Source organism: Semicossyphus pulcher, unplaced genomic scaffold (genome assembly GCF_022749685.1).
Source record: "Semicossyphus pulcher isolate SPU_LCO1_2020_fin unplaced genomic scaffold, fSemPul1.0.p SCAF_10, whole genome shotgun sequence".
Taxonomy (NCBI): domain Eukaryota; kingdom Metazoa; phylum Chordata; class Actinopteri; order Labriformes; family Labridae; genus Semicossyphus; species Semicossyphus pulcher.
This window is the reverse complement of record NW_027211604.1, coordinates 22,584,130-22,611,062: the sequence shown is the minus strand read 5'-3', so window position 1 is coordinate 22,611,062 and position 26,933 is coordinate 22,584,130. Positions and strand designations below refer to the sequence as shown.

At 38.3% G+C, this 26,933-nt stretch overlaps 1 protein-coding gene across 1 annotated transcript; it reads left to right on the top strand.

The window, feature by feature from the left end:
• Positions 1-1,599: 1,599 nt before the first annotated feature.
• mpzl1l (myelin protein zero-like 1 like) lies at positions 1,600-26,549 on the top strand. The gene is made up of 6 exons (XM_069675075.1): positions 1,600-1,731; positions 7,046-7,227; positions 13,356-13,566; positions 16,786-16,915; positions 19,503-19,608; positions 21,577-26,549. The coding sequence occupies exons 1-6, from the start codon at positions 1,659-1,661 to the stop codon at positions 21,670-21,672; spliced, it is 798 nt and encodes a 265-aa protein (XP_069531176.1). The 5' UTR covers positions 1,600-1,658; the 3' UTR covers positions 21,673-26,549.
• Positions 26,550-26,933: the final 384 nt, after the last annotated feature.

Sequence of the window (26,933 nt, the reverse complement as noted above, 5' to 3'; positions counted from 1 at the left end):
CTCTTTGTTACTCTATAACACAAGAGGTTTGTGGTTTGGTTTATTGATGCTCAAGTTTCGTTTGGTTAAACATTTTAAATCTTAACCTGTGATCTATTTGCGTACAGGCGAGCATGCAAAGTGTGTCCTGTAGCCCGCATAACAAATGATCAAGCTCTACAAAGTCTAAATTTTGAATGTACATGGATTTCCTTTTAAGTGAAACAATTGTTAAGTCTTTATATAAATAGGCCTTTAGGTCGTCTGTATCTGGCAACTGAGGGACGACCACATTATTACAATTACTGCACAGGGGGACTTTGAATGTTTGTGCCAAAGGTCATGACAATTCATTTAATAGTTCTCAAGACATTTCCACCCAAAACCCCTAAACATCTACCTAATGACGGCATAGAAGGAAAAAGTCAGGGGATAACCAAAGTCATTAGGTTTCATCCTCTGGGCACCATCCTTAAATGACAATACATCTAATAGTTGCTGAAATATTTCAGTCTGTACTGATGGCAGCTGGCATAGAGCCATATCCAAAGGTGTTTTAGTCATGTGATCATAGTGATGACGCATCGTCTTTACATCAAGACAAACCGGTCATGTTTCATTTCACCTCAGTTGGTTTGTCTGCTGTGACGCTAAACCAGACGACCTGATCTGACCCAATCATACATTTTTATTTGATAGACTATAACGCCTGCTTTGTACACATTTATTTACAGCTTGTTGTAGCACCATTTGTGTAAAATATTTGTTTTAATATGTTGGTGTTGGAATGTAAGTCCATTTATTCAAGTATAAATTTGAAGCACTGGTACTTCACTTAACCACAATTATCTGAATGATTAAAAATATATATATGATGTTTGTTCATAAATTTAACCATCCAGTAGTGTATTCAATACAGCTGAACTATTAGCTGATTTACAGGAAATTAATTGGAATCTTTTTTTAATGTTTGAGACATTTTTCATGTAAAACATTTCATGGTTCCAGTTTTGAAAAAAATGGAGGATATTATCTTTTCTCTGCACATTATTTTAGAAATATTTCCTCTACATTCCCATACCATGTCACTTTAGATTGTCACTTATGTCACTTTTGTATACCAGTTGTATGTATCTCTTATTCTTATTTTTTTATCTATTCCTATTTCTATTTGTACTTGCCTTCTTGCTACTTGTCTTTGTGCTCTTGCAACAACCAAATTTCCCCTCTGGGGATCAATAAAGTGCTAAATTATCTTATTATTTTGATGTTATGTATTTTAAATGATTTAAGAGGATAGGACACAGCAAGGGTTGTACAGGTGTTGCTTTGTCTTTGTATTTGTTTGCATACAGAAATATACTGTATCATAGTGTAGCAGTCTCAGGAGATATATAAATACAGGACTTTTAAATGTAATCAAATATTTTTTACAATATTTATCAGTACTTTTATTAAAATAAACTATCTAAGTACTTCCTCCAAACCTGGTTATTATCAGATGTTTTATTGCTGCACAATGATAGGGGCAGCTGCAGGCCGTCGGGACACCTGTAGGGGGCAGCAGTCGCAGTCAGATCAGTCCGAGGCTCTACAACTTTCCACGAAGAAGAAAGGACTTGTACGATAGAGGGTGGAGAGAAAAAAGCAGAGGGACTACTCCTGTTTACAACAACATAATGGAGCCAAAATGGGCAAATTCCATCTGCAAGCGGGCTTTATTAACTGGATTTACGTTATGTATTGTATTCGGTGAGTGTTAAAGCCCAACTGGGATTAAATTTCAAATTTCAAATGTTTGATTTTGGGCTCATTATTTGAGGTGGGATATCAGGTTAGCTTGCTAGCAGTGTTATATCGCATCTCATGTACGGGAGACACCTAACTACACCCCTAACCTCTATTCACAATCTGGCTAATTAATGTTTCTTTGTTCTCCCTCATAGCTACAGACGAGATTTAACACTGCCGAAAACATTTTTTCCCAAGGATGTTAACTACACCCTTCTTGTACACACATCGACTCAACGTTATAGATATTTTATCAAGATGTAGCTAAATTTGCTAAAATACGAATAAGATTTGGTACAGAGTTGTGGCTACCGCCCTTGTTAGAACCGTTTAGTGGAAGGTGATAGTGGCATCAACCACCAAAGTAACCAGGCTGTACACGTTAAAATAAAGCTTTAATAGGGGTTGGGGTGTGTTTGGTCAATGCCGATTAAAAAAGTGTTTGAAAAATAACACATATCATGTAAATAAGTTTGTGTTATCATGGAGGTAATGTGGCGGATAAACAAGGACACGTTAAAATGCTATTTAGTGATTAACGGTGTCGTGAGGACTACGTGTCGTTCTGGGGATACTTACTTACTAAGTTAGCCAGCACAGCTAGTTAAGAATATCTGCAGTGATTTACAGGATATTATATCGATATATTAGGTATTAACTCAAAGTAACTACATTTTATTAACACACAGTGGCTTTAAAGCTATGCCAACACGTTAGTTATTTATGTAGCACGACTTTACCTTGACTAGCTTAGCATCCCAGGATACCTACTGATTTCCTTGTTGGCTAACCTCCCTCTGACCCAGATAGTGAATTCCCCACCACGTTTTATGATACATTTAGCAACACAACTATATGATGTGCGAATTTGTTCAACGTTTGAACTTAATATTTACTATTTTATTTGGAGAGTTACCTCAATAGTGGCTTCGTTTCACAACTACGTGTTACTGCTGCCTCAACTTTGGTAATGGCTAGCTATACAAACAATACAAAACTCTTATACTGAACACCAAATACTTTGATGTTTTTGCATGACAGATTTGATTTACCCATGAGAATCACTCAGATGCTGTATTGTTAGTAGGGGTGTGAATCTTTCAATATCTCACGATTTGATTTTGATTCTTAAGGTCACAATTTGATCCAAAATCGACTCTCGATTCTAACAAATTCTTGTTCCACAATCAATTCCCTATTTGTTTCAAAGTGGTGCTTATTTCAGGATTTACTCCAGTCTGCTGGGTGCTGAGAAGAACTGCAGTGTCAAGTTATTATGACATTAAAGCACAGTTAAATGTGTTTAAGATTATGCAGCTTTTATATTTGATACAATAAGGTAAATACACAGAGGCATCCCTAAGTCAAAAGACAATGTATTTTTCCTTAACTTGCGAAAATAAAACATTGTTTAGTACTTGACTTCAACTGTAACATTTTAAGAAGGACAAGTTCAAATTATGCAAAATAAGAAATACTTTAACTTAAATAAGAACATCTACCTCTGTATTTATCAGAAAATTGCCATTTAAAATAATATTTTTACATAAATAACACTGTGTCACGAATGTGATGAAAAAGTTGTTAATTTTCTATTTAATACTGGATATGTTTTGTATTTAATCTGCAACATGACACACTTTTCAGAAACACACCTTCCTTGTACTGCTAAAATTTGACATTTAAAATAATAGGTTACAGTATCCTGAAGTTTAGAGCAGTGGACTTCTGCTTTAAATCTCAGAGTTAAAAACATCTGACCCGAGGAAATGCATGACAGACGCTTCCTTCCGTTTCATACTGCGAAAATTGTCTTCAGCTGATTATCTGACTGGCTGCAGCCATAACCGTTTCTTCTCGTTCTTAATGCACAGTGTTCCCTGGAGTCTGAATCTCTCTTGCTCTTGCATTAGGCAGACTTTGGTCTAATTGCTGTGTATAGTGCAGACGACATGAACCAATTGTGCCATTTGTGCTTTTATTTGCATCAAGTCTATTATATCATCCTTCTTTTGTGGGAGCAGATGTGAAAGTCATGTGACTGTGTTTGCCAAAGTTGTGGCTGGACTTTTCAACAATGTTTACAGTTGAACAAATCTTTGTTAACTCTGCATGAAGGGGATTGTACTATCAAACATTCCCCATTCAAAGCTGCACCTGTACAAGTTATTAATGAGTAAGCTATGCATTCACAAGCTGTGTTATTTACATTTATAAACCAGTTTCTGTAAGAGAAAGGTTTTTCACACAGTATCTGTTGTACTCAATTCAACGACACAAACATCTCAACACTCTAAAACAATCAAAAGCAACGATTCTGCAAAAATCATTACAAAAATATAACCTTGATTCAAGTCAGAGCCTATCAGGGGTCTTTTTCTTAGAATGTGGGTGCAAAAATTAGTCATTATTACCTTTTGAATAGATAACTTGCATGTACAATTTTTTAGAAAAAGGCCATTTATTACATTAAAACAATTTTAGGGAAGGTAAAGTTAACACATTGTTTTGGTTACCATCCAAATGTCCAAATATATATCCTCAATTCCTCATCAATTACTGTATAACGAACTACAGCTGTTTTATCAGCTCATTTAGATTGTTCACGATCCCTCAACTGATCTCTACTGTTTATTTTACACTGCAGTGTACACAGTGGTGTGTATGTGTTAAGCATACTTCTGGTCAGCGAAGAGTAAACAAGAAGTATAAAAGCAGCATGAAAACAATGACAAAGTTTTGAAGGGCCAATGGAATGAACATGATAAGTATTAAACATATTCTGTCTTGGGAATTATTCATTAATTTTGCAAACCCTCAACACTAAAACAAGACTGCAGAGCAACATCCACCTGTAACCTTTTTTGTTCTCCTACTCTAACGTTACTGCCGGTTAATTGAGTAATGTGAGGACACCGCCTAGACAACCAAGGGCACGTCTTAATAATTTAAAGATATGAGTTATTAACTTGTGCAGACAGATTTGATCCATGTATGCAGCTGTTTTCCCCGATTCTTGCAGGACGCCATGACACGGTGTCAGACATGATGACTCATCTTCTTGATCAGATTGGTCTGGTTCAAATATGAAAGTCAGAGTCTGCTATATTTGCAAATCGCGCACATGCAGGAAATTTGACTCCAGTTTAAGCCGCTGCCGATTCCAAGAACAACTTACACAAGATAGAAATAGACATGCGGCTGAAAACAAGGACAAAGCTAAACAAACAGGTCAAGATAAACAAATCTACTGCATACAAATAGGGTTATATTTAAATATACAGTGTAGGAAAACAACACTGACTAACAATATACAAAGTGTTTTTGTAAGTTGTAAACAAATACAAAGGATGCAAAGGAATAATATAGGATGTTACAGATTATTTGAAATAGGCCTACATGAAGTAGGTGGATTTGTACAGTATAAGAATGCATACATGTCTGTATACAGATCTACACAGCGAGCAGGATTCTATGATTGACAGTAAAGGATGATACATTTTAAAAACTGCATTTTAAACTATATGATTTGTCGTGTATGTTACAGGCAGGGCTGATACTACAGTATATGACTGATTTAAGTATTCATCATAGTTTTGGCCTGCTGCTTTGACATTGCTGTGTTTATTGTCATATTCTTATGAGACGGTATATTCTATAAATATATCCTTGTAAGATATCTTGAACCGGAAAAAGCAGCCGCTTAGCTCCGCCTACCCTCTCTGGGAGACCAACCACTGCTGGGTGATGGATACCCCTTTCCCATGGAAATTGGCGTGTTGACGCTGGTTTTTCAGACCCGGGAAGACATGCTTAAAAATTGCCAATTGTCTCTTTTCCCATTGCCAGTGAAGTATACTCCTTTCTGTCTCTTTTCTTTTCTGTCTTTATTCTATCTATTACTCATTCAGACTGTTTATCAAACTCGACGCAGACAAATTTAGAAAGATGTTCGAGCGCTGCTCGGATGGAGACGGGCAGAATTTGTAGCTGAGATGACAAGGAGTCGCTGAAGTTACAAATGGAGCATAGCATCGCGCCGTAAAGGGGGCGGAGATTAGCGTGTTGACACAGGTTTTGCGTTCCCATCAATGCTGATCGGACCCGGGTCTGAATGCCGATTGTAACCTTTCCCACTAAGCAAAAAAGCAGGGTGTTAGTGGGTTATTTGATCAGTGGGAAAGGGGCTTAACTGGGCACTGCTTGTTATTTTTTCTGCAAAAGTCACCTCCGACACCCAGTCTGTAATACTGCAAATGCAAAGGCTTACATCAGTGGGCCATAGGCTCAGTCACCATTGTGTTACCTCATTCGGCAATAGATAGTGACTTAACAGACATTTATTTAAATGAAAATCTTCAAAATTATTACTTTAAGCCCTAAGGCAGGAATTCAATGCTGTGGACCGAGGGGTAGGGTCAATGAAGGGGACTCATCCGACTCTGCGCTGCATTGGCCAATCTCATAAATGCATGAACACAATCCTGGTGGATTACTTTTTAACATGAAGTACATATTAAGTTTCTGCCTTAAGCTGTTTCTTCAGTGTATTTAATTATTTACTTTTTGTAGTTTCCTGTAGTTCCACAGCTGTTCTGAGTAGAGTTAGGGTAAGTCTTTGGAAAGTCATTACTTGTTATTGTGTACATTTGACCCCCCCGAAAAAAGTTAATTAAAACCAAACTATGTCTACCTTTTGTATTGTGACTGTGACCAAAAGATAAAACAGTTTCTGCTGTGATTTCCAGAGTTGCAACATCCTGTCTGTGTGACTTTCGAACAGTGTTTTGGCCTCTGAGAAGCCTTCAAACACTTTAATCGGTTGCTCATACTGGACTTCCTGTATAATATGTCATTGTCTCACTGGTACCTGAAACAACAAAACCCAACCAATGCAAACCCCTCTGTTGTTTTAACTGTGACAGCCTGAATCCCCTCTAATAAAGTGAGGCTCGGTTGTAGTACGTTCTGTTTTTCCCTACTGTTTTCCCATCACACAAGACCATTCAAAACATCACATAAATTAAATTTATTAGATTATTTTAACCTTAATTAATCTGTAAGTTCTTGTCTCGATCAGTCTGTTAGTTATTTGATCAGAACAAGGTTAATAAGTGTTTCCCAAAGCCCCTTCTGTGTCCTCAGATGTCTTGTTTTGTCAACAATTTGTATTTAAGAAGCTGGAATTGTAGTAATTGTGATGTATTTTCTTAGAAAGCTTCTTCTGAATTAATCGTTGCAGCTCTACAACTAATATACTAACTTTTATTTACAGTCACAAAACCTTCATCGGCGATCGACATCTACGCCGACCCTGAGGTGATCCTGCAGAACGGCACGGCGGGAACCCTTCGATGCACCTTCAAGTCGAGCGAAGTGGTCAGCAGCTCCACTTCGCTGACCTGGAGCTTTCAGTCGAGTCAGCCCGACAATCAGTTCTCCAAAGCTCCATACGTGGTGAGTCATCGGTTTTTGGGGTCGTATCCGCTCTGGGAAAGATTTCCCACAGCTCCAGGATGTTTTCCTGCGATTGTTTTTATCTGTTCTCTGACATGACATCTTGACATTAGTGTTAATTCAAACGAATTACATATCACGTTGAATTCCTTCAAACTTGATTTTTGGGAAGAGTGACAGCCCTACTCCTCAGTGCTTTAACTGTCAGTCCGCTCCAGTGAGCATAATTAACTGCGTACATGATAGTACATTTGCTCTATAAAATATATCAATGACTGTAGCTGCTCTGGAAGATTTATGTTAGCCTCACGTCACATTAAATGAATGTTTTGAATGTGGAGCAGAAAGTAAACAGAGCTAAGTTTGCTGTGTTGAAAGGAGAGCGTTTGTGGGGCTGTGCGGATAACAGATCATGTCCCATCCATAGCACCAGCTCCGCTTTGTGTACAGATCGCTGAGGCTGGGCGGGGGCCTACCTGTCTGCTCTGATATCCGGCGAACATAATGACATAGCCTTAGGGTTTCTAAATAACAGAGTATTCATGCCAGAGCAGAAGCATGCAGCTGACACTTGAAGTAAGTCTACTGTAAAGCTTGATTTCTGCTGGATGGTACAGCGCTGACCTTGACCATGTTGCCCAGATTGCTGTCCTAGCTCATGATCAGCCACTGTTACATTGATTAAGGAGGATTTTAACACTTCTTAGGAGGTGGTTTTCTTGCCTGGTTTGCTAACCCTGCTGTAGCCCCTGCTAGTAGGTACTGACTGATGTATATATGCATCATGCTCCTGACTTACTTAACAGCTCTCTTGTCCCCGCCTGAACCCGCCGTGTCTTTATCATCCCTGGAGTCAGAGACATGATCAGAGCAGCTGTAAATCCCGCTGGCATTCATCATTCCCTCTCTGATGCCCAATCTGGCCCTTCCCGACAGCAATTTTTGAGCACAAAAATAAGTTATTTGTCAAACTATATTTGGGGGAAGAGTAGCAGATAAACATTGACAGGACAAGGAAATGACTCAGAAAATGCTAAAATACTCTGGAGTGGGGCTTTGAACTTTCGTTTTTCCATGACCGGGATTCACACAGCTGTTAACCTGTATTCTAGTTTATGTTGACCAATAATGTTAACATCAATTAATAAAGTTGATAATTTGGCAAGCAAGGCTGCTGTCTGTTTCCCTACATAGAAAATGCAGGCACAGTTTCGTTTTTTGGGAACTGATCAGAAGGCAAAAAAGAGGAAATTCAATTCATGATTTTCTTTTAAAAATGCCCAATAATTTTTTTTTTTTTACAGCCACTATAAGTAATTACCTACTTCTTTTTTCTTTTGGACAAATTGTCTTTGGGCTTAATTTCTTATCCACTCAAACATCTTTTTCTGCCCTATAGTGCATTAAAACTTTGAGGTATCATATAAGGGAATATTGGACATCATGTATGTCAGTTAGGGCTGCATGATTAAAAAACGACATTGAATAAAGTTTTTGTTCTGTGAAAAAATACAGGGAATTATACCAGATAAATGCAATGTGTTTTTTATGTAATTATCCATCACACTTATTATTTGGGACTTTAAACAAAGCAGAACTTCTGCCCTACTTTTATCACTCTTGGTTCAGAGACTGTCACTCACACGGAAAAGTCGAGAGAGTTCAGGAGGAGCGACAAGTTTCTTTATATGTACAAACAGACTTGTGGGCTGCAGTTGCGTTACTTTACAGTATGTCATCTACCATTTCTAACGGTGTTCAAATGAATGTTTAATAAGCGTGATCAGGTGACTGTAACTTTTGGAGTGAAGTATACTCCTGTCGGTCTCTTTTCTGCTGCATCACAGTCTGATGACACAAACGCCGGAAACAGGGTCAGTAAACAGGGCAGATGTTACGGTGGTTAGGTCTTTATTGTATCTATTACTCATTCGGTCTGTTTATCAAACTTGGCGGCGACAAATTTGGAACAATATTCGAGCGCTGCTCAAACGGAGATGGGTGGAATATGTAGCTGAGATGACAAGGAGTCGCTGAAGTTACCGACGGGGCATAGCATTGCGGCGGAGATTAACGTGTCGACATGGGTTTTGTGTTCCCATCAATGCAGATTGGAGCTGAAGTGATAATTAGCTGGGTCTGAATGCCAGTTGTAACCTTTCCCATTAAGCAAAGAGCCAGCTGTTAGTGGGTGTAAGTGGGTTTTTTGACCAGTGGGAAAGCAGCTTCAGACACCTAAATTGAGCAGATTATTATTAACACCTGTGCTTTTCTTCCTGTTAAAAGTCAAAATATCCGCTGTGAAAAAAAGCCCATTACTGGCCCGTATATGTGACCGTATACATGTATGGAGACGAGGCTAATTTTGGTTGATTAGACTATATGGATCTAAATATTGTGCATCCTATTTTAAATTGCTTGAGGGTTTAATTGTGAAAACAAGAGGTCTCTACAAAGTCAGAATTAATAATGTGGTGTAAATGCAACTCAGTTGTTAAGTAAGGTAATGTAAACAATATAGACAAAGTTGCCAGAATTAATTAATTCATATTATTAAGACCAATTCCCTCTTAGTATTCTTCCTGTTATTGTAACATGAAAGTGATAACTGACCAGATTGCTGAGAAAGGTTCTCCACGGACAGCAGGACACAATTCATCAGTTTCTAAATTGTTCTTCTTTTGGAGCTCCATTCACTCCGCTGACACTGCTAAAAGCAAATCGGCTGTGGCATCACAAAAAACCTGGCGTCTTGTCTCCGCGTGTGAGCCAGAGCCAGATTAGTGTTGAGACATCTTCAATCGGATGTTGTTATTTTTATCGATGGCGCCCTCAGCGGTGGCAGCCGTGTGAACAAAGTGTTTAAAGAAGAAAGAAGACACCCTGATGTTCAGAGAGGATTATACTCGGTTATTTCATGGAAGTGTCCTCGCTGAATATTCTTGATTTTGCACTTTGTTGTTGCCTCATTATGACACATATTACAGTCATTATCAATGTGTATTGAATTGTGGGAAAGTGGCCACAAATGTGGAGGAAGCAGGAAACCAATGCTCATAGATGAGTTTGAACCGGCTCTGATGATTCAGAGTTGCTCATAAAGAGATGTTTGTTGCTGTAGTCATTTTTCATGAGACATTTTGACATGTGAAACTAGTAAAACACGCAGGTTTGGATTATTATAACTACCTGCTACAGTTTCAGGGTCCTGGTTTTGTTCACTGTCAAACTGTCATGACTAACTGAGATGCTTAGATAAAAAACAGAGGCAGTGCAATATCATTAGTAACACCTGTGCTTCTCTTACTATGACAAGTCAAAATGTTTAGACTACATTTGTGACCGAATGAGAGAATATTTTCATCCATCTGTCAGTTTGCTTCATGGAGATTTCTTTGTACGATCCAAATTTGATTTATGTATTTGTATGCCTTAACAAAAATGTAAACACTCTGTCGCACTTGTCGATCTGCAAGTTTAGCATGCTTAACATCCTACTACAAATATGACGTTCCCAGGTGCTTCCCAATTTGCTCTTTTACACACTGATACCTGTGTTGTTAAGTGAACAACAGTGAAATACAGTTCCATGTTTTCTTTGCTCTACATCCCTGGTTCTCAACTGGTGGGTTGGGACCCAAAAGTGTGTCGCGGAGCTGTTTTCAGTGGGTCGCAGATGTGTGTTTGAAAAAAAAAAAAGAAAAGAGTTGTGACCAAAAGTCTGTGCTGCGCTTTTATTTTGAAGAACATGGGTTTCCTTGTAGCGTAGTTTATTCACACTCCAAGGGGTTAATCCTAGCTACAGTTACATTCTTGAAGCTTGACGAGCCCGACCGTACTTGCATTTATGTTGTGCTTTTTCAGTTTATTTCAGTTGAAAAAGGGCTGCTGATTGAATGAATTGTAGAGGGAATATGTTCTTCTTATGCACTGCCGTCTGCTTGTCATGTTGGCTGACTATTATACTGTTGTGTTTTGTGAACTGCACATATTTGAATTATATCAATTTTAGTGGTTAAGAAATTTGGGTCGCGATTCATCATTGAGGAGGTACTGTTAGGTCCTGAGGCCAGTTGAGAACCACTGCTCTAGATGTTACTGTACGTCTAAATTAGTGTTTGGCGTATGGAGTAATAAAACTCTTTGCATTTTGTCGGCAACACATTCAGACTGGGCCCCTCCTCCTGGGCTCTTCATCACCAGAAGCTCGCTCACTGTCTCGTGCGAGAACACGCCCACCCTGCTGAGCTAACACAGACAGCATCACGGTTACCTTTGCGCTAGCATGCTAACTGCCGGTTAGCTTGTCCTGGTTTGAGGAACCTACCTGTCCAACAGAAAGAAGGCCAACCTGCATCGCTCTTTCAACATGTTCGGCGGTCTGTATGGGGCCCAGTCGCTAATTTGAACCACTCCCACACTCACCTATATGCTGTGATTGGCTCAGGGAACCACGACAGTGCCCCTCCTGAAAACGTCCCGTGTAAAGCAGAACAACAGAATAGATGCAGAGGGAATGGTCCCACAAGGGTCTGCACACACACTCACCAATACACGTGCAGGAGTCTCAAATTATTCTTCAATGTTTGTTGTTCATGTTTTTGTACCTGAGTCAGTGTGTCTGTGTTTAATGTGTTTCTAGTTTTAACCTAGCTGCAAAACAAATTTTACCTTGGGGACAATAGATTTGAAGTTTAAGTTTTTTTGGATACATTTCTCAGCAATGGAATTAATACCGTTAGAAACACTAAATAAAGCAGTTTCCTTTTTAATACCATAGTTTCTCCGGGGGACACAGGACGTCGGTAGGGGCTGCTGCTAGCTCGTCTCTAGGTGCTAAGCTTGTTTTTAGGTCAGGATTCTTTTAATGTTCATCCCTGACAAGGTTTTTACCTGGAGCAGAATCATCTGTAGACTCCTCCTCGCAAAAACTAAACAGACATGGTGATTAAATACACTGAAAACCCTGACTAAAGCAGCTCCGTGTTGATAATCAGTGTCTCTCTGATGCTCATTGTTGAGCTTAAGGCGCTGTGAGCCGAGCAGAAGTTTACGGTAACACAGCTTGTTTCTCTGATAACTGAAGATCCAGACAGTAAATCCTTCTACCAGTTGAAAGATACAATGGTGACATGACTTGAAATACTAAGAAAGTAGTATGCATGGAATGTTTTGATGTTCCGCTGTCAACCTGTGCTTGTGGAAAGCTTACATAATCGTGCGACACGAGATGGTAGGCTGATATAAAAGTTTTGGCAGCGCTGATCTGAAAACAGGAATGAGAAGTTTAATCTTTGATTTAATTGACTGTACTTATATATCATCCTGTTTTCAATTCTTTAAGGGGGGTATTATGCTAATTTCAAGCTTCATATTTCACTCTGTGATAGTTGTGGAGTAGCTTAGCAAAAATAACTTTTTCTCACACTGGTGCTCTGTGCAGGCCCTCATACAGCCTCTGCCTGAAACGACTCAGTCAGCTCTGTCCCTTTAAGAAACCCCGCCCCTACAAGCCCACTTTCTTCTAATTGGCCAGCTCTCCGACGCCTGCTGAGGCTGCACTTTGTGACGTCAAAAAATGCAGTGTGCAGAATAAACTGTGTGAAACCTGGCGTTCACAGCAGATTGCAGACTGAGCTGAGAAGTCTGGGGATTACTCCAACATACTTTCACCTACAGATTTGAAACTTCACCCACGTTTAGTATGAATATCCAACATTGTAAGATTTTATATTTTATATATATATGTGTCTTAAAATGTGAAACATCTTAATACCCCCTCTTAAAGAAGAAAAAGAAGGAAGTGCTTTTGATGTTAATGCTGTACAAACGCGACAGAACAAGGCATTCTGCCCTGTTCTGTACTAACCGGAGTTTTTGCTGCGTTCGGACATATTATCTGGCAGTCATCAAGGTTAAAAGGAAAAAGATAAGACATGGACTAAATATACATACACACTAAAACGTAATAGGCCTCGGTTTGTCCTTGTCTCAGCCAGAAGCTTGCTTTTTGATACGGCCACATATAATATTTATCAGCCAAATGGTAACTGGATAGCCTAATACATTTAAACTTTGCTTTATTTCTAGTGTACACAGTGTAACCTGTTTTTCCTTCTCTCCTGTAGATCTTCTACTTCTCCAATGGGAAAGGATTCCCGGGACAGGATGAGTTCAAAGACAGGGTGCAGTTTATTGGAGATATAAACAAGAGGGACGTCTCAATACAGCTGAGTCCGGCTCAGTTCAGCGACAACGGCACCTTCTTCTGCGACGTGAAGAACCCACCAGACGTGACGGGAACACCGGCTCGAACAGAGCTCAGGGTCGTTCTGAAAGGTGATAAACACTGACATTTCTTTTCCAAATAAGATGCTCAATTAATTGTATTTATTATATAAGGACTTCTATGGAAGTTGATTCAGTTAAAGCTTCAGGCAGAAATTCTTGGATTACACAAGAGCCTCTTCTAGGTATACCTTCGGCCTTGGCCAGACGCTTGTGAGTTGTGTTCACCCACTCACTGATTCTCTGCACGCACACGCGCTGATTGGACGCTCTGCTGCAGTCTGAGCTTGCAGTCTGCCATGTCTCCAGGCAAAGATATGTTTTAAACCAATCACGGAGGCTTTTACTCCCAAGATTTATAATTTGGTTACTTATGAACACATATAATTGAGCAGACAGGTGCCATTTTTGTGCAGCAGGTGGGTTAAATAACCTAACTAAAATAAATGATTGTTTAGCTTATCTGCCTCTGCTCAAAGCTCTAAATGTAGTTTCAGATCTTGTAGGATTAACTTAAAACTTTCTTTAAATCTCAGTTTAGTCATCTTTAAACCTAGATTATCAGGTGGGTAAAATATAAGACCCTTATATCCTCCAGAAAACAAATGTTTAATGCCACAAAACAAAAGCATCTTTGGCAATATGTCAATAAGTTCATTATATTTTTTTTTTATTCTGGGTTGGGACACTTCATGCCTCGTCATGAGCAATGCACACGCACAGCATGAGTGACTTTCCATTCACTGGTAGCTAAAAGCAGCTGTTTTCTTTGGTAACCGTGGCGTTGCAGGCGTGCTCGTTCCCACGAGTGGCCGTAGAACCGGTTGTCTGTCTGCTAAGATTCATCTCATCAGCATTTTGTGTCTGTTTCCTCATGTCCTGTTCCTGCTTGTCATATGAAAATTCATCCACAGCAAAATAAATTGCAACACTTGTTAAATAGACGATAAGATGAAGATCCAAATCAGTTTTATTGGCCGAGTGTGTTTACACAGAAATGGGATAACAATAAAGCTGAACTAATAAAGGTTAAGAGTAGACAGGAGTGTGAACACAAGCATGTGAAAAACAAATACACGAGTGTACATTTACAAGAGCAACAATAACCAACAGTATAAATACAAAATAATGTCTATATACACCTCAAGTGTTTAACTGTAGTTGTAAAGAAAACAAATACTGCAAAGAAAAGATAAAAGTTTGTTAATCCCAAAGAGAAATTGATGTACAATAGTTGCAGTACAAAATTGGACTTAGTGCATATATAAAGAGTGCATGAAAATATTAATGAACAAAATAAAAATGCATGAAATCTAAACTACACAATGCCAAAAACAATGCTGTTGGCAAATGTAACACACTTCCTGTTTGACACACCCTGGAGGAAAGACTGAAACACTGTGGTTCTTCCGTTACTGATGTATTTAATCATCTTAGTTGCTCCTCCAGTCAGCATCAGCCTCATCGAATCATCAGGTGTGAACTGCTCACATACACCAGAACATAATCATGCTTTTGTAAGTAAAAGAAAAGATGCATGACCAAATATAAATATATAAATATGAACAAAAATAGCATCTTTAAGGTGAAATGCAATATCACCTTTTAAAACTGTTCCCACTTCATGTGTCTTTCTGGAGAAGATTGCAACAGCTAAATGTGTCTGTGAACATATTGACAAACAATGTAGTCGATATAGCTGATTAACGGTTGCCTTACTAAAGAAGCATCTTTCTGTTTTGACTGTTGGAGGCTTTTAATGTGAAACAGGGGCAGCAGGAAGTGGTGGTTTAGTGGTGTAGAAGAGCAGAGTGATGTTTTTAACAGATTAGGAATGACATAATTGTTAAATATAAATAGGCATGTGAAAGCTAAAAATGTGTTTCCCTCCTTTGTGTAGTATTATAGTCGACATAATGTGTCTCTTCACTCCTCCATAGGGTAGTTAATTTGGAAGTCCAAAATTGCAGAAATATAATTGAATTTGAAATTAAATGGTTTTGGGACACAACTCATTCTGATTCTGTGATTTCTGTTTGTCTTTTAGGTTAATTTTTCTCTCTTAAACTGTTTTTTTTTTTTAAAGTTAATTCATACCAACTAGCCATTCAGACTTGTGACTTCCCCATGGTCACAGTTAAACTGTGTTAGATTTATCATCTATTCACTCGGTGTACCGGCACTGTGAGGTCTGAATACCTGACCTACCAAAGCTGTTCCAGCAAGTGCACTCTTGTTTTTTGTTTTCAGTTACATGCAGCCCACATGTGCATGTGGCGGCTTGTTATCTTTTGGCTCTGCAGTGTTTGCCCCACCCTCCTGGTGGGAGCTTTTTCCATATTATCTATTTGTATCTAGGAAGCAATGCCATGCCAGAGAACAATATGTAGAATATGTTGTCTGTTTGGTTTTTTTTAAAGCTCTTACAAAGATTAAATTTTTCCTAAATACACACGACTTTGATTACAGGTGGATAGACAGGAATCAGAGAGGCCTGACTGTGATGTTAAAGTTTCTTTACAGCCATGTTTTTGTTTTTTTATAGTTACACAACTTTATTTACACAGCATGTTGAGACTAGCAGAGAACATCAAGTGAAAATAATCATAGTGGGCTTTCTTACAATATTTTTATTTGTCTGTAGACTTTAAAACATTAAATAGTTGACAAAGTATCAATGACAAAGGCACAAAGTGAGTTTGGATAGAAGCATTTAACATGTAAATATCTTTATTTATTCCTTTTTATTTGTGTGTGTTAATAGTGAAAAGTTATTGTTTTCAAATTTTTGAACCTTTTGAAAATCACTTAAGATTTTTACACTTTTGAAGCCTCCTTTGCGAGTAGTGTTAAGCATAGACAAATATGCTAAACATCAACAGAAATGCAAGACTGCACGAAATGGAATGTTACAGATATTATGATTGGATGTGATCATTTTTATATTGCAAATTTTATTATATTTTAACCGGACAAACTATTAAATCATGATGTTTTGACTTTTGTTAAATCATCTATGATTGTTAAAACAAGTCACCTCCCCAGCACTTAAGTATTAATTAAGTAAACACTGTGACTGCAGTGCTTTGGAAATTGCAATTAGAAATACTGCAATCGTGTTGATATTTTTATAGATATTGCAGATCTGACATGAAGCAAAAGAAACAAAAAACTATAGACTCCACATGAGCACAAATGCAGCTTAAAAAGCAGCCTTTATATTTCAAAACTAACCTGTGTGTTTGTTTCTGCTGCTTTTATCTCTTCCAGAATCTCTTCCTCAGAGCAACACGGCCGTTATAGTCGGAGCAGTTTGTGGTGCTTTATTTCTGCTCGTCGTCGTCGCTGTAGCCGCCTGCATTGTCATGAGGATGCTTCACAACCGCCATGAATATGAAGGGTGAGTCTGCTGTCTGACCTGCTGAAATGCACCTGATTTGAATGCCTGAGTCATCTTGCTGTCTGTAGCGTTGACTGCTAACATTCATGAAGTTACTGCAGAAAAGAAGGTTGTTAAAATGTAAGGTAAGTTTGTGATGTGGATTATATGCCTCATGTGAAGCTTTGTGTTTTTACTTCCAGTAACATTTTGACTCCTTCAGATTTTTAATCATCAGACTGTAACACCTCGCTAACTCTTTCTGCATGGGAGCAGGGTTCACTTTCTCTTTGTGTGGAGAATTATCTGTGTGTTTTGGGCTGTTTGGATGATCCAATGTTGTTACTAATTATTAATATGTTTGTTGAAGACGTGATCAAAAACTACGCTTAGTCTAATTTTGTGTGTTTGAGGTAGTTTGACCGTGTCAGCCTCGCATGATCCAGCTGCACTGCCGTCTCTCTAAACAGTAGAGATGTTAAATTAGATTTATTCTGCAGTGAGGCTGTGTCATGGTTTGAGCCTGTGAGCTGAAGTAGCAGGGATCTTTGGGGTTGCTGTTTCCACTGGTGCCAGTCACTTTCCTCCATCACTGTGTGTTAACACGACTTCTTTCACAGCAACACTTTCTATTAACATCATTGATTGGCATCTTGTCAGCATGTTGTCTGGTCATTGTTCATCATCTCTTGCCACTAACACTCCAAACTAACAACTGTGTTCCTCATCTGTGCTCCTGCATCGCCAGCTTTTCTTTAGGAAACATGTAACAGCAACAAAAATGTTCAGTCACGTTAATATGTTTGGACCTAAAGCCCATTATTAAGCTCAGGTGAAATGCCTTTCTTACTGTGCATATTATAATACAGTGTCTTTACTAGAGGTGCACTGACGACCTGATTGATCTTTTCAGCAGTCTGATGCAAAAATGGATCCAAGTACAAATCATTTGAGAGTAGGGCTGCAACTAAAAATCCTTTTTCAACAATTAATTGATTTGTTGTTTGGTCAGTAATCCATGAAATCATCATAACATAATTTTCCAGAGTCCAGTCTGATCAGGAAGCTGTTGTAGTTTGACCAAAAGACAAAACCCCAATTTATTCAGTTAACTATGACGTTAACTAGGGGTGGGAATCACAGGGTAATTCATGATACGATGCGATAGGATGCGCGATATGTGGCCCACGATAATGATAATATTACGATACAGTGATTTTGCATTAATTGATATATTGCAAGACAATCATAGAATGATACATCACGATATCTGCTTAACTAAAAAGGTGAAGCACAGGATTAATGTGTTTATTCTCTGCAGTGTGGTGTCAGTTTCACCGAATTTGCCACAAACTGAGATGAAACAATGTTCGTGTTTTCAGTCTGTAAATAAATTTTACAGAGCTATAGACCAACTGTAAAAACAAATTAGCGCCTGGCTCATCTCTTAACTTCTTTTCATCGCTGCCCGACATTATCCTGCTGTCTTCGCCTTCTTCTTTTATGCACTAGTAGTGATGCGGTGAGTCAAAATCACAGGGAAATCTGTATTGAGCGCAGAGTATTTGTAAATTAAAATATCAATATTTGACACCAGTCTATTGATAATTGTATTGCACAAGTCAGGACGACGATATACTGCCGTATTACTTAACTAGACATGTGGCTGTCTGAATCAGGTTTTTAGCCGATCCCAGATAGATTTCCAAAGACTTAGCGATTCAATCAGAGTTATCAGATCAAGCATCTGACACTGCTATAGCGGACAAAATTCAGTAAGCCTTATTTTTTTATTAATTTTTTGTATCTATAAACTTAGTTTTTAATAAAAAGTATTAACTTCATGAAGTGCTGGGGGGCAAATCGAACATTCCATGTACAATTCCAACCCTCCCTTTGCTGCATGTCATCCCCCCTCTCGTCCCACATATCCAACTCTATTCACTGTCCTCTCAAATAAAGGCCTGAAATATAATCTTTAAAAAAACAGGATGATGTTTATAAACTTGTATTATTGATCAGAAATGCATTCAATTTTATGAGGCCAACAAAAAGTCTAGCAGTTGGACAAGAAGTTGAGTCTAAATAGAAAAAATTATGAGCATAATTAGCCCTAGGAAAACCAACATGTTCTACAATATATGTACATATTTTCACTCCTCCATGCACGTTTACTGTGTGCCAAAGTGTTAATTAACAAGGCAAAGTCCTCATTGCTGCCGTTGGCCGCTGGTTCGACTCCAGCCTCGGCCCTTTGGCGCGTGTCATCCCCACTCTTTCCTCCAGTAACTTCCTGTCTTCACTGTCCTATCAATAAAGGTGAAAGGCCAAAAGCATAATCTTAAAAAAAAGTACTTGGAAGCTGCATCAGCATCTGTCTTACTATTGCTCTAAATCCCTTCAGTGCACCTCTAGTCTCCTCCCAGTGTCTCCCTGCTTCAGTATCTGCCAAACCACTGGGAGCCTCCATGCCCTTTGTTTGCAGTGTTTCATGTGCTCATCTCTCATTGTTTGATTTTTGTCTTGTTTCCATTATTTGTTGTCTGTCTCCATTTGACTGTGCACCAATGGTTTCTCGACACCATGGCAAATCGTAACCCTAAAATAGATGTACGTCCTTGGACAGCGTGAGCTCTCAGGCTCCGCAGCCACGAAAGAAGGTGGAGTCCAGCCTGGAGGGTTCCAGGTGTACCAGTCCCTCGGGTCCATTACAGGTAGGAACTGGGGGACAGAAAAAAATCCACTGGCTGCCACCTTTTCTCTGGGAAAGTGCTGCATTTATGTTGTTTATCCAAACTGGGCTGGTCTTTTTGTGTAACCTTGACTTCTTTCCATCTGTGGAAAAAGAATTAAAATGTCACAATCAGTGTGTTTGACAGCTTACAGAGACTGCTTTCCAAACTTAAAGGAACAATTCAACATTTTGGTAAATGCACTTGGTTTCTGGGGTTTAGTTGGAAGGACAGATTGATACCTCTCTTAACAGTCAGCAGCCTTTTAGCTTAGCTTAGCACAGCAGTCAGCCTAGTATTGTCAAATGGTAAAAAAAAAATCTACCCACCCACCTCCTCTTAAACTTACCACTTAGTTTATATTTTAAGCTTAATCCAAAAAGCAACTGGACTTGGTTGAAGTGCTAAAGAACTGATGAAACCTATCAGATTAGAGGTAAAACGTCTTCATGTCTAGTTGCCTTTTGGATTAGCTTAGAATTACCGTGACCTGGATGACTGAGAGCCTGAGAGCAGGGAGAGGAGGGGGCAGCTCTTTTAACAGTTTATTGTCATGTCCAGACTCAACAGCTTCACGTTTTTTAAATGAGTGCGCAACAGCAACTCGACCAGATAATAATCCCTGTCATACATAACAGCTCCAGACCTTCTGCCCGTGTCTGTGCCCGTGTGCCAGGGTTGAGCCTCGCACAGCCCCAGACTGATTGGTCTCCCGATTATAATAATAATGACAATATATTATTAACAGATTCTATTTACAGACAAGTACATTTTTTGATCACAACAAAACGTTGAGTTGTCGTCATGATCAGTGGAAACTCAGAGCGTGACAGCTTGGGTGCACTGCAGTTACCACCAGCTCTCTGCAGATGGTAATTTTTTCACTCTAACTGTGCGGTGTTGTTAGCGCTGGCGTTAGGTGCTTTTTGCCACGAGGCTCATTTACATAGAAAGGGGCTAAATTTGCCCCGAATGTCTGCATAATGACTCATTTAAATACAAGCAAACGGCACCGGAGCACAGAGACGCTGTTTGCTCTGCAGCACACTTTAGGGTGCATTCAACCTTCTGCGTGTGCTTGGAGAATGAGGCGGAGTCTTTTTGTATCATTTGCACAGGTGTAGTGGGCACAAAAGCTGCGCAATCCTTTAGTGAATTCCCCCCTTAGTTTAAATTCTAGTTAAGTCTGTCCAAAATCAAAAGTAGAGAGACAATAATTGTCTGTTTTTGGTGGTATGGTGTGCCGGACTATAACATCAATGTAATATATATTTTATCGCCTTCTTACTCTTACGTTTCAAATGAAGTCCCATTAAAAACAAATCAAATATTATGTATAAGTATGATTTAAATAGAACTTTTTATGTAGAAGTTTATTTTAAGTTAAATATTAAAAGTATTTTGATTCTATTACAAAAACTTTAACTGTAAAACTGTGAAACCTGATGAATCAGAGCCAAGAGGCGAACATTTGGTAACATTCTCAGAAAGACAGCTGCATCGACATGCAAAACTATTGCAGTGTTTGCTTTGAATGAACGCGATATATAAGTGTGTAAAGATGGTGCATCTCTTCAGTAGCAAAACAACACAATGAAAGTCAAGCTGTTTTAAAATACAATTTATTTTGAAGAAGGGAGAGAAAGTCTGCTTTTTACTGACACAATGTTATTATCAATTTAGTGCACGTTCATATTTATGCACAATGACTAATGATTAATTGATTAATCAACTAATGGTTTGAGCTGTAATTTTTACATTACTGGCTGTGTGCATGAGACAGTATTCTGCCTTTTAATTTTATAGCTAATTAAGCCATTCATATTATATTCATAAATGATGTAGTCTTCTGTATAAATGTAGGTTGTTCTCTTCTCTTTGCTTCTTTCTCCGTTGTATCTGGACATATTTTTACTGACTTCTCTTCTGCCTGTTCTCGTTATGTTTTAGGGCCCGGTGATATACGCCCAGTTGGATCACTCGGGCAGCAAAAACTCGTTCCATAAGATGGAGCCTGTGGTCTACGCTGACATTCGTAAAAACTGAAGAGGGACCGGGGACCAAAAGAAAAATAAATAAAACACAGTAAAGTATCAGACCTCTCTATCAGCTGCTCTGGGGAAGGGGTGGGAATATTTCAACAGGGACAGAAATTGGTGCAGTTTCCTTTTTATTTTAACTCTTTTGTCCTCTGAAAGCATGATACTGTTACATGATGAAGTGATGTCTCCATGTGCTTTATTGTAAAGACGAAAAAAAGCAAAGAAACACTCTAGTGGACTCAATAATACTCCATCATATCAGCCTTGAAAATTGCTCTTAAACACAGGGTTCAAAGTGAAAATAATGCCTTCATAGAATCATTCCAAGTGTAAAAAAAATCTTATTTGAATAATTTTTTTCTTTGTGCCTAAAGAGGCCGTCTGCAGGCTGTTGCACCGGCTTAACATGAGTGAACCGCTTCACTTCAACCTTTGTTTGAAACTAAACGTTGACACATCTCTACATTAGTTACTGAAATAGGATGACACTAAAATACTGCAGAAATGTAATGTTACTTAAATAGTAAGCATGGAGTGGGTAAAAGAAGTGGACGTAGTGGTGTGAAAAGTGAAGCCAATTCGGAAGTGCCTTAAACCTGGATTTTCTAAAACGGCCAGCAGGGGGAGACTCCACCAGTTGCAAATAAAGGTCAGACTGTGTGGTAATCTTTATGAAAATGACCCACCGATAATTTGATTTATTGCCTTTCTAATGAGTTAAGGGTCTCAATCGCTATTGTCCATTCTGTCTGACTACGCCATGATGTTCATTTTGTAAATTAGGTCCCATGTAGAGAAAAATGTATGCTAAAGCAGGCTAAACTTAAGGTCGTGGCAATTTTGTAATTGACAAGGCACTACAACTACTACTACTACATTTTTTGTTCAGTGTTCAGCTGTACAAAAATAAGAAACAAATTGTTTATGTCCTGTTTTTTCACCAGCCAAAATTAGCATCTCAATTATTATTACAGTTATGGAATGATGGCTATACCTTGCTAATCAAGGTCAAGCTAGCATTAGCTGACTCCTCTCCAGCTCCTCCATCTCGTCCAGATATGGTCACTTATGACTCCACAAACAGAGATTCCTGTAAAATTTGGTGTGTAAGTACTTTTAATACATTTTTTTCAATCTAAAAACTGGGCTGCATCCTATTTTAACACCAGTATACCAGTATAAAATGCAGAGAGAGCTATTTTATTGTGTTACGGTATTTAACCCAGACGATTGTGCTATAATCTAGCTAAAGCTTCATGACAGACATGCACCGTTATGATCCCCTGTGCAGCTGCCACCCTTACAACAATCAATGTTACTGTAGGCTGAGCTCAACGACCACTCCGGTAGTTAGCAGGATTGTATAGATGTTTTTGTTAAAAAATAGCTGTAGAAAATATTTCTTTCCTTTGGGATACCTCCAAAAACAGTCTGCGTCTTATATTCCGGTGCAACTTATATTCCAGATTTTACGGTAGGTGATGACAAAAATGCAAACGCTAAAGTCACGGTGGCTACATCCACTTCTTTACACAGGCTATTGACTAAAAGAGAGAGGTTTAAACTAGCTAACATTTCCTACTAAATGTGTTTTCTGCCTCATGATTAATCATTTACTTCTGGGGTGCTTTGATAAAGAGGGCTGCAAGACTTAATAACATCTTTAAAAGTCTGCCTAAATCACAGACCTTCTCTTCTGTGACCAACGTTTCTGATTCTTTTAAGAAACTCTCAATTGTGATTTTTGAAATGTTATAAAATACGGTTCTTCTAATCTGTACAGCGTCTGTCCAGCATTACACTATATTACACTAATTGTACAGCTGTAAGTATCTTAAAAAAACATTCCAAATAAGCTATGCTTGAATTTACACACAGCCGGTGCAACAGCCTACTAAAGCTGCAGTTTATCTCCACATCCGGGGACTTCCATAGTGATCTTGTTTTGTAGGGGCGTCTAATGTAGAGTTAGATTTTACATTGCCTTTAGTAACTTTGCATGCAGCTATAATGACATCTACAAACTAAAGTTGGTACTCTGCAACTAGTCTGACATTGTATTACTGTGAATGCTTCAGTTTTCTGTAGAGTTCTGGCATGTCGTTGTGGTACCTTTTCAAAAAAGAACCCCCCCCCCCCTGTTTGATTTTCACCTCAGTGTAACATCTTTAATCAGACTTTATTTCTTAATGAATTTTGGTTGCTCTAAATGTCGGTGTTTGTTTCATTCTGTTGAAAAAGAAATGCAACCCAGGTGGATTTTTGTGTTCTGCATCACACTACAAGAAGTATTCCTGCCTGTTTGTGGATGTGAATTGAAAGCATTAAAAAAAGTTAGCTGCTAGTGGTAATCACCTGGGCAGTTTGAGTAATTTTGAAATATGCATGTGCAACTGAGGTGAAATATTCTGCGGAAACTGGGAGCTGTCACTTGTTGGACAGAGCAAATGCTAAATACACTGTTTGCATGCAATTTACTAACATAACAATCATAATAACAAACATATCCATCCTTTTTTTCACCTATGTATCATGTAAAGCTCTTTTTTTTCCAAAACTAATGGGCCAAATATATTTGATACGTTCTTTTCAGCTTTAAAATGCATTCCAAAATTTGTTACTTCTGTTGTCTTGAAGCATTTAAAAGCCAAATTTATGTTAGTTTTGTTTGTCGATGGCTCGGTAACCTATGAGAATGATATTTGTGTTGCAACCAGTCTAAACGCCTAAAGCTTCAGCTTGTGATTCCGAATGCAGTAAATCTCCACGTTGACCAGTATTTGTATATATTTCCTGCTCATGTAAGATATAGTGCTGTTTACTGTAACTCATTCCAGTGTGGTGTGGATGTGGATGTCTTTCCAGAGAGGGAAAGTAGTTTGCTGTAGAGGTCTAGAGAGAGTTGGTGGCATTCTTTGTGATTTCTCTTTTCAGTCTGAATTATTTCTCACCAAAAACACTCAAACGTACAGTTTACAGTGCCTGCAGGAAGTGTCGAGCCTGTCGATTCAAAATGGCTTTATTTAGTCAACATTGTAAAAACGATCCAATGAGGTACGGCTCACATGATAATTATGTTAAATTTGCAATGAGTGATATTTTATTTGGCCACTGGGGGGCAGTCAAAACAAGTAATGCACACATCAGGATGTATCATCACATTTTAAGTTCATATTTATAAATCCAGCTGTTACAGCCAACATTATAATTTATTTGCAGTTGTGTTTGTGTTCACCTGATGAATGTAAGTCCAACATTTACTCCAACTTATTAGCTCTGTTTTTGGTCTCCACCAACTCCTGAGGGAAGTATCTGGCTCTTTAGCTGCAGCAATGTTCACCAGCTCGTCTCTTCAAAAGCCATAAAAGTTCAACCAAAATAGCCAAACAGCTAAACCATTTTTGTCATTACATCCAAGATGGAGAATATTATGTTGGTGTCAAGTTAATTTAGCATAAACATCTGCTAGCAAGTACTAGCTTGTACTAATTAATCTTTTAGCTGCTAACATTTAGCTAGCTAGTTAGAATGCTAACTATATAGAAAAAATAATGTTTAGTTTGTAAGTTTGCTAAAAATCTAACATCAGCATGTTAAAGAGTAACTTAGTTCAGGTTGTCACAGGTATTCTCTGCTGCTTTTAACCACACCCACAATGATGTCGCAGTGTACATACCCTGGAGTACACCCTTACACCACTGCAGCAAGCAGAGAAGTCAAAGCAATGGGATCAGCTGCTAAGTTGCTTTTTAACATGCAACATATGTACGTTATATCATTTGGTGTCTTAGTACGACACGCTAGCAAAAACTTATTAGCATTTTTGTTAGCTATAACCTTGAAATATAGTGTGAGCTATTAGGGATGCAGTCTCCTTTTTTTTCTAGTGGAAAATAAGTTAGAAGTCAGGAATCATGAATGTTTGTTCCAGATGTCGCAGCAAAAAATCCAAAATGTGGGAATCTTTCGTGTTATTTATAAATAGCTCAAATAAATTGACAGTTCTTGCCAAAATCATCCTGAACGTTGAACTCGTAGAGCTATTTCAGTTCAGTCATGCTTTAACTTATGTCAAACTGCCTCTGCATGGGGGTTACATACTTTCTTACTTAGATCACTCCATTATTCATGTTAACAAACCACCTTCTTACAGGAATCTTCTAAACTTCAATCCATTTTGAGTCGACTGTAGCTCTGACACTGAACAATGTAGGCACTGTAGTCCTCCACATTTGTTTATCCTCCATGTTCTTCTCTGTTGTTTGTTTTTCCTAGCTAGCATGTCCTTCCATGTATTCACCAAATCAAAAAGAAAACAACCTGTATGATACTGCCAAAACTGAACTGCTGGTCGCTTTGCTCCTACATGTGACTTGTTGCAGTGTTTAGTGCTGTTGTAGAAATTGTGATGTAAACTATAAATTATGAAAGATTTCCAGTTGGACCGAGCTCACGCAGCGTTTGATGTCTTAAAGTGTGGAGTGAACGCAGGTTGCAGCGTTCACTCTGCTCACTGCGAGTCTTAAAGTGCGTGCTTAGTGTTTTTCGATGGTAAATAGTTGTGTGTTTATGAGAATTGTTTGGTATGTTATGTTGTAAAATCTGCACTATGTCTTGCATATCAAAGACAACAAATTCCCTGTGATTTCTTTGTTTTTGTTTTGGTTCATCTCGGAATGACCTTTGGCCTCTGTTTGACGTCTCTAAAACTGGAATGTTGTACATTTAGTGCCTTTTACATTTCATCAGCTAACTTGAACATCTGCTCCAAATAGAAAAGATAAGATTCATTTATTTTCCTTTTATTGTATGTATTTTTTTATACACATAATATCGCCTCTGTATCCACTGTTCAAATTTTATATAAAACCTATTTCTGGCCAACTATATGTGTGTTTGCTCTGATTATTCTCACTAAACTGAAAGATCAAGCTATTTAAACATTATTTATGATATTACAAAGATGCTAGCAATAACTTTATACGGATATTATAGAAGAGGAGAAGTCATTGTTATCTATTAGCCTTAGTGTTAGCATTTGCTAATCTTCCTTGAATCACCAGGCAGATCTACTTACGCATCAAACATCAAAATCCAACTATAAAACTTTATTTAAAAATTGGTAATGAGGACTTTAACATTTGTTACTTTAAACACATTTCAAAACTGATAAATGTGTACTTTCATTGCAGGAATTCTACGTATGGCTGAATATTTTTACTCTGTGGCACTGCTGCTTAAGTAAATCTTACTACAACACTGAAT